General features: G+C 39.3%; 1 protein-coding gene across 1 annotated transcript; it reads left to right on the top strand.

Annotated features, from left to right (window-relative positions):
• The first annotated feature begins 2753 nt into the window (after window positions 1-2753).
• Window positions 2754-8806, top strand: LOC114661576 (induced myeloid leukemia cell differentiation protein Mcl-1 homolog). Its single transcript, XM_028814710.2, has 3 exons — window positions 2754-3362; window positions 7985-8232; window positions 8681-8806. Exons 1-3 carry the CDS (start codon window positions 2981-2983, stop codon window positions 8804-8806), a joined length of 756 nt encoding a protein of 251 aa, XP_028670543.1. The 5' UTR covers window positions 2754-2980.
• The last annotated feature ends 393 nt before the right edge of the window (window positions 8807-9199 follow it).

Genomic DNA, 9199 nt, shown 5'->3' with positions numbered 1-9199 from the left:
ACCTTTGTTCCCGCGTTTGATAAAAGGTGAGCTTTTAAGCCTGAGAAATGACCCCGTAAATGCACACGTTTAATTGCACATGTGTTAATATGTATGCTTACACAGTATTAAAAGACAGTCAAAAAATTAACGTCATTTACCTTCATTCCCGCGTGTGACTCGTGCTGTAAATCTCTTCCTTGTTTTTAGTTCACGTGATTACGTAGGAGGCGTGATGACGCGATACGTGACTCCGCCTCCTCCATTACAGTGTATGGACAAAAAATATGTTCCAGTTATGACCATTACGCTTTGAATTTCGAAATGAAACCTGCCTAACTTTTGTAAGTAAGCTGTAAGGAATGAGCCTGCCAAATTTCAGCCTTCCACCTACACGGGAAGTTGGAGAATTAGTGATGAGTCAGTCAGTGAGTGAGTGAGTCAGTCAGTCAGTGAGGACTTTGCCTTTTATTATTATAGATTATATTGTGTATGTAAAGAGTTTCACTGTAAAACTTAATAAGCTTCATATTTGTGTGTTTGGAGACCCTGATGTCGTAGTGAATTTGTATTGTAGAAAAACAAACTACTGTGCAGCATGCCTAAATGTGTCTTTTCGTTTCTGATCGCTATACGGCACTAACAATTTGAGACAATTCACTATAAACAGTTTCAGCCAATCAGCGCCTTCTAAACATGCAGAATGACAGTGTGAACCTTTATTATAGCGGCGCAGCATCTTCGTTTCAGTCAGTCATTGTCCTGTTAGACTATGTACTGTTAAGTGCTGCTTGAGGTACCATTTATAGTACAACAGGTAGCCTACGTAGTTCTTAAATTGGTATTGAAATGCACACTCAAGTCTCCTAAATTATGTATTGAAATGCCTATACATTTACAGTGTCCGTTTTAGGAAGTCGTAGTTTTTACTTGTTCCCGTTATTAGGAATTATAATTTCTCAGTGTCACATATTATTCGTTACTACTCGCGAGTCCCGTATCATTGAGATTCTATTTTATATTCTGTATAAGCAAACTTTTTAAATGGAGCGTTAATTGAACTGATGACTTTATTGATTTGATATTGACAATTAATCATAAGGTCAAAAACCAAGGAGGATATGAGTTTGCATGGACTGTGCTGTTTCTTTTTTTTCGTGACATCGCGTCAGTAGAGAGTGCGTCAAGTTAACAATGCAGTCTGTCCTAAATGACAGCGCACACGCTTTTTGATATTTCCTAAAGGCCAATGTGTCTCAGTTTGCTCAGTAATATATTTTGACAGTGTATTTTAGTGAGAATGATTATAAACATATTACCCATGTTCATTTCCCATGTAGATATGTAACGTTTGGTGAGAATAAATAAAAAGTAACATCACATATAATAGTTATGTTGCATTTTTTATGATTAACAAAATTCATAGTTTATCTGAAATGTTCTACTTATACAGTCGATTTATTCCACTTCTGAAGGTGTACATTGTCGGTATTCTCCATTGCATTTGCCCCCGATTGTAACGTGTGCCAGTGCAACTGAGGGGTGGCAGACGAGCTCACGTAATGGGTGACAAGGCACATCCTCACCCTGATGCCGAGGCTCTTGTCATGAATACTGTATTCCCATCTTGTGCTTTTTCTCGTTCTTGCCAGTTTACTATTATTATTGGACACGTATGTAGAGAAAATGTGTGTCTTATTTTATGTCTATGAAAGGAAGGACGGTAAAGCCTTGAATGAAACTGAGTGTTGATGCTTTGGGTAACAAGACAGGTTAAGGAGCAGGGAGCGTTAAACGTGACAGTGACTGCGGGGGATTGTGGAACTGGAAGATGGTTTAAGAATACAGAAACGACAAAAGCTTACTCTTTCAATAATTCTATTTACATCGATGATTTATCTGTTGTTTTGCAGTTTGGAAGATTACTAATTTACACAGCCCCCCCCCACCCCCCCCGCGCAGCCTTTGATAAGATGCATTCAGATAGAAAGGATGTTGAAGTCAGGTATTTCTTCGAAAGTTTGGCTCCAGATGTGCTTATCCAGCTGCTCCTTCTTGTCAGTACTTGAGTGATCTTTATGTTCACCTTTGGATGAATTTGCAAAGTTTCTTTACAACTTTTTTGAAATCCCGAGGCTTTCCTAAAATTGCAGAAGACACTGTTGATGGCGCTGATTCTGTTTTAAAGACAGATGTCATTAGTTATGCAGCACACGCTTTTACTCACATTGCTTTTTGGAAATCAATAATACAAATCAGCTACAGATCTGGGAATCACTGAATAGTAAAAACGTTTAATGATAGTGTCTTGCGCATATACTGGTGTAATGACCACGTCGGCTTTAGTGAAGCGTTTCTTAGCCTCTCTGATATGATCGACATGGGGTAGAATAGATTCTGGATTGTTATAATACGTGCTACCTTACGCAAAATATGCTCATTAATTTGTTACAGATTCCAGGTGGACACGATTCCACACCAAGGAAAAAGGTGCCCCATGTAAATCGTTCATAACGTCTCCAAAATATATTTGTTAACTTTCAGACAAGTACTACTTAACTGCTTTATACAAAATCCTTATTTTAACATATACGAGCCCCAATTAGGATTTGAACTCGGGTTTGCGCACCTTATCGCTGTAACAGGAACAACTGCTTTTACGCTTTGAACCAAAGCACTTCGGCCGACTAGTGAATGACCAAATCGACAGCTGACTGCGCGGATATCAATGACATCATTACGCTAGAGTGACTCAAAATCACGTGACGGGCGCATTTGAAGCAGCGCCTCGAAAGTTCGACACAGTGAAAAAAACCTGAGTATCGAGCGGCCCATCACTACGTTTCAGTGCGATTAGCGTAGCATCTCGAAACAACCTGTACATTACACGGAAGAAGGAAAGTTTTCCTTCTCTTGATTTGCCGCCGAAAGTTTACAGTATTGCTTGTAAAAGTTCCCGTTTTTAAACTCTACACCATAGATCTTGCGCAAAAAAAAGACAATGTCTTACTTTTCGAAAAGCACGCAAACGATGTCAAGGAGGCTTGAGGATGGCAAGTTTGACGATAATTTGGAAGAGGCGGATTCGGTCTCACAGCTTCAGAAGTTATCGTCGAAGAATTGCTTGGAATTGGGCGAGGGCGCCAATGTGGACAGCTGTCGTCCATCTACACGGGATGCGACTTCAAGACCCGTGGACAGCGTTCAGTGTGGACCCAGGCCTGTTCCCCGATTAGAGAAGGAAACCCGGGAGCTGATTGCGGCTTACTTATTCCGATCAGCCGGATTGCCCCACTCATGTAGCCGCTCTGGAAGAAAACCTTATGACATCCTTGTTCTTGCTGGGGATCGAATAATCGAAAACAACAAATCATGGTTTAACGGTAAGCGTTGGAGTAGGTGTCTTGAAGGAAAAGACTCTTCTCGCTGCAACCTGTGGAAAGGATGGGGGTGGTAGTATTAATAGGAAGATAGACAGATACTTTATTAATCCCAAGGGGAAATTCACAAAATTACTTGAATAGACGAGTCTTGGCGTGTAAAAATCCATGTCCAAGTAGTAAAAAGTGTCCAGGGAACGAGTCCACATAAAAGAAAGTGGCAGGAGTTAACAGTGAAATAGAGAAAAATACAGAAAAAATGTAAAAAGATAAAGTCATACACGGAGCAGCTGGAAAGGCTGCCACTCACGGCGGCGCCTGAGTCATCCATCCATTTTCCAACCCGCTGAATCCGAACACAGGGTCACGGAGGTCTGCTGGAGCCAATCCCAGCCAACACAGGGCACAAGGTAGGAACCAATCCTGGGCAGGGTGCCAACCCACCGCAGGACACACACAAACACACCCACACACCAAGCACACACTAGGGCCAATTTAGAATCGCCAATCCACCTAACCTGCATGTCTTTGGACTGTGGGAGGAAACCGGAGCGCCCGGAGGAAACCCATGCAGACACGGGGAGAACACGCAAACTCCATGCAGGGAGGACCCGGGAATCGAACCCAGGTCCCCAGGTCTCCCAACTGCGAGGCAGCAGCACTACCCACTGCGCCACCGTGCCGCCCTGAGTCATATTATCTTATAATATTATTATTATAATATTGAAGAGTATTTCCGACAAAAAATAATGCGGGAAGAAAAGCACAGCGAAACGTGACAAATAACGTAAAACGTGAGCATAAAAATACACTAAGGCATTTTATTTAAGTAACTAAGCACACGAAAGATGCCTTGATATTAACACTGCCGTTTTCACTCAACAAAGTTGGCTCTGCGTGGGCGTGTGTCTGTTCGCCCACCGATGATCTGTCATCTTGTCCAGAGTTTGTTGTTGACATGATATGATGCAATTAAGTATGTACTTTAAGAAAAAAGCAACACAACGTTTAATGACACATTTATACTAGCATTTATTTGTCACATTTCACAGTATTTTTTATTTGCGTATTTATTTAATTTTGTTTGTAGAATGTATATTTACCATATATAAAATTTCGAAATCATTGTCTATCCAAGTAACAGCGTAAGTCTGGAAAGCAGCCACCAATTATTCCGTATTCAGCATACTACAGGTTATACCATTGGCCATTTTATTAACCAACAGTGCATAAACCTGTTTGCTGTTCAAATCAATGAAAAAGGAAAAAAAAATGTGTAATCTTTCCAAGTGATTGCAAACGTCCCACGTGCTTCAGCCTAAGCAAACTTGAAATGTCCCTGATGTTGGTTGCGTACAGTATAGGCACTTTACAAGTTATTTCTTATCATATTTATGTATATGTACAGTAATTGTGACCAAGGTTTCCTACTTTATAAAGTAATAATGTCCAAGTATTTTCTATTTTTACATATTTTCTAATACACATATTTAATGTGTTTTATGTTAGTACATGTATGACTTGTGTATGCTGCACATACATTAAGTATTCTTGACCAAAAATAATACACCGAGCACACCTTGCTGTATCACACTAGTTTATAACACTAACTTAAATTCAGCCACAACAACAAACTCGAAGCATCATCAGTGTTTGTATGGGTGGTGTCAGAAGTCCTTTGAAAGTTCACGCTGCCTTAATGAGTGGAAATAGTCTGTGTCAGTGGAGGTAATACAAAGTGATGCACACCGATACGGACAAAATGCATTTATTCCAAAATCTTTAACAATAGTCTTAAGCTAGTTCAATTCCCTGCTTTATATTTTAAGTATTTGACAACATAGTTTGAGAACACTGATATTAAGATCAATTGTAATAACTTTTTTTCATGCTTTTTTGATTACATTATTGTAACATGTAACTGGAATTGTTAGGAAGCTTCACATTTTCATTATTACTTGTCGGCCTCTGATTAATAGGTTACAATTTAAAAATACATCCATTTTTTTAACCACCTATCCAGGGTGTGGTTTTGTGGTGCAGCTGGAGCCTATTGGTCTTTAATCAGCCATCACTGGGCGCAAAGTAGGAATAACACCTGGACAGGATGCCATTCCATCTCTCCACGGATATCAAACTCCAGGCCTGGAAGGCCACAGTGGCTGCAGGTTTTCATTCTAACCCTTTTCCTAATACAGTGACCAGGTTTCACTACTAGTTAACTTCTTTTCCCTTGAGTTTAATAGCCCTGTTTTTAAGGATTCAGTCTTCTGAATTGATTCTTTTCATCATTAAATGACAGCCAAACTGAAATGAGGTGTGAAATGAGCCAACAGATGACCAGCTAAATTGGGGCTTCAAACTCCAACCAGTTTCCCTCCAACCACGTTCTTGATGAGAATCTTGCTGTTAATTAAACCCGTTATTTAATTCCACAGCTTGTTGCTGCTCTCATTCTGCTACAGTAGACATGTCCAGAGCTGTTGATTTTCTGTTTTTTCTAAGAACACATCAAATCAGACTGTTTTGGTGACTTTGGAGATCAGCCATACTGAGACCTTCACCTTTCTTTATTTCCACATAATGTGTGATGGGCACAGGTTAGCTGGTCATGTGGCAGGTCGTTTTGTGTCTCATTATTGTGTGGCTGGCTGCTAATTAAGGAAAAAGAAACAACTAAGGGGCCTCAGCCAAGTTAATTAAAACAAAGGCAAAACAAGTTACTTCACATCCAAAACTGATCACTAATTAAGAAGATGGCTAGAATGAAAACCTACAGCCACTGCAGCCCTCCAGGACCCATGTCTTAGTAAACACACAGGCCAATTTAATAAAGCCAATTCACTTAACCTGCATGTCTTTGGACAGTGGGAGGAAACGCAAAAAAAGCATTTGGGTAAGCATGAAAGAAATGTCTATTACTCATTCTGTGCCACATTCTGTTGCTGGATCATCACTTAGAAATACATTTCTGTATCTATCACAGCATGAGTCCAGAGTTTCCTTCGTTAGTAGGTTGTTGTTGCTCCATATGTCATTGCTACATATGACAGCCAGAACCTGTCCATGTAGGAAGGGAAAATAGCCATGCTTTCATAAAACAATTTGTCAATTTCAAAGTAACTAACAACTTTTTAGCGATCTGAAGAGCACAGAAAGGAAGACTGTGATAAAAGTTTTCCCACAGTATCAAAATGAATCCCTTGGTGTAGAGAACCAAGATAAGTCTGGGGTGACCATCTGTGCAGGTAGAGGATTCTGGACTGGAAAGACTGATGTAGTGTCTTTTAAAACAAATCACTCCTGCACAGCATTAATTACACAGTCATCAAGGTATCACTCTAAAGCTTTTCTAAAGCTCAAGAGGAGACAGAGTGCTGGAATGCAGTTTTAAGGATCAGGTGAAGATGTTAATCAAAAACCATTACAGTTGTACTAGACCAGCTTGGATTATACATGAATTCAAAACAAAGGCTAGGTCATTTTTCAAAAACATTTGTTCACATGTTAGACATTACAAGTTCACAATTACCCAACCTCCACTATATATATATATATATATATATATATATATATATAAAATTTTAAAATACTTAAGCGCAAAAGACTCTTTATTCTAACAAACTTTCAAAACATAGGTAGGTCATGTATTATGATGGAAGCCTGTGTGCACAAGTAAACATTTTTTTTTTCCCCAAAAAATGGGGGTTGGGTAATTGTGAACTTGTCTAATATGTGCGAGCGGCACGGTGGCGCAGTGGGTAGCGCTGCTGCCTTGCAGTTAGGAGACCCAGGTTCACTTCCCGGGTCCTCACTGTGTGGAGTTTGCATGTTCTCCCCGTGTCTGCATGGGTTTCCTCCCACAGTCCAAAGACATGCAGATTAGGTGCATTGGTGATCCTAAATTGTCCCTAATGTGTGTGCTTGGTGTGTGTGTGTGCACCCTGCGGTGGGCTGGCGCCCTGCCCGGAGTTTGTTTCCTGCCTTGTGCCCTTTGTTGGCTGGGATTGGCTCCAGCAGAACCCCGTGACCCTGTAGTTAGGATATTGTGGGTTGGATAATGGATGGATGTCTAATATGCGATCAAAGGTTTTTAATCAAATTCCCTTGTTTTGAAATCGTGTTGAGATGTTGTTGTTATTTTGAAGTTAAATGTTAGTGGTGTTTAGCATATTTCTATACGCTGTAATACATTTTTCTTGTCTTTGACTGACTGTTTAAATTTTAAATTTGGTTGTTTAATAGAAGCCCGGCAGGAATATATAAAAAAAAAAAAGGGATTTTTTTCCGTATAGTGCTCCAATTGCATTAAAGTATTACCTTTCATTATGTGTTTTATTTATTAGTTTATTCAGTGATTATACTAATGCTTTGAGCTGCAGTGAAATCTTTATCTTTCACTCACCTTTGCCTCATTTGTAGGTAGCAGAGTCTTGACAGTTAAACATCAGTTTTTGGAAGTTTACTTACTATTTCAGTGTGTTGAATACATTTCCATGGTTGCTGGACAGACCACATGGAGTGCTTTACTAAATGCTGTTTCTTCCGATCATCTTCCTACGTAGGATATCAAATAAGTTTAAAATCTTGTAGGGTTTTAATTATACATTCTGTTTCGTCTCCAGAGCTTCTGGAAAGTATCGATGTCTCCCAGAAGGAACTCCCTGAGTATGTGACCACTCTTGCTCAAGTTACGCTCACCGGGAGAGAAATGAAATGGAGATATGTTCTGGGCTTCATAATACATGGGTCAGTTGTAGCCAAGCGCCTAAAGCAAGTCAACCAGGAGCATTGCATCCTGCCCTTGGCAGACCTCATGTCTGCCTTACTGCTTAAACATTGTAAGGATTGGATTGTGAAAAATAGAGCTTGGGTATGCACAACACTTTTGCTATTATTTCATAGTTTTATAATGTGATTATTTTTAAGATCTGAGAGTGGGGGTCGTGGGTTTTTTTTGTATCTTTTTTGTGGGTGATGGCTAGTTTTAAGTTACCATATAAGTACCTATTTCTGGTGTAGTACTTGATCCTGTAACCTAGTTTGAAAACGTGCTCAAAAGAGCTATGCAAAGTGTACTCTAGGTTTTCATTCAGTTAGCCATTGTTTGGGAATGAGATGAACTTTTCCTGAACTGACTGTGGTAGCAGTCATTCTAGTCACTGCTTTTTGTGGGTGGCTGAGAGGTCTGCCTTCTTTATTCTGTTTATTATTGTTCTGTTGATTGTTGCTGACGTCGAAAAAGCAGAATTAGTATAATTAACCACCACCATCATTTTCTTAACCATGTTTTTTTTTTCTTTTCCCATCTCTCTGTACAGGAAGGCTTTTCAGACTATTATCACTTTCTCGTCCGTGAACCAGAAACATGGCAGTTCCCACTCACCTGTTTAGGATTGTCGTTTCTTGCAGCTCTCCTTGTTTGTTTGTTTGAGGAGTTAATGTGAAGTTTTTATAATGAACTGCAGAATTTCTTTTATTTATTTCTAATGTTGAGTTTTGTTGAATTAGAGTTTAAGTGTTAGTTACGTTGTTACTAAGATACATATATATATATATTGTTTTTGTTACTTTTTCTGGATATTGTTTAGAAACAGTTCATTTATATGCATGTTTTTTATTAAACATTTTTGCACTTAAGGTTTTATTTATTTATTTATTTATTTGATCTGGGGGAGGAGCTTTTATCGGCTTATAATACCTGTTACTGGAAATCAGACTTTTTACATTTTTTTTAAATCTGTATCGGTGACAAAAATTTCTGATCGGTCGAGCTCCAATATGCAGTACCCTGATAATGTAATATTTGGTGATGGAGTTGTACTACCTGAGGACTGTAA

This window comes from Erpetoichthys calabaricus, chromosome 12, assembly GCF_900747795.2.
Source record: "Erpetoichthys calabaricus chromosome 12, fErpCal1.3, whole genome shotgun sequence".
Classification (NCBI taxonomy): domain Eukaryota; kingdom Metazoa; phylum Chordata; class Cladistia; order Polypteriformes; family Polypteridae; genus Erpetoichthys; species Erpetoichthys calabaricus.
This window is presented reverse-complemented; position numbering and strand designations above follow the sequence as displayed.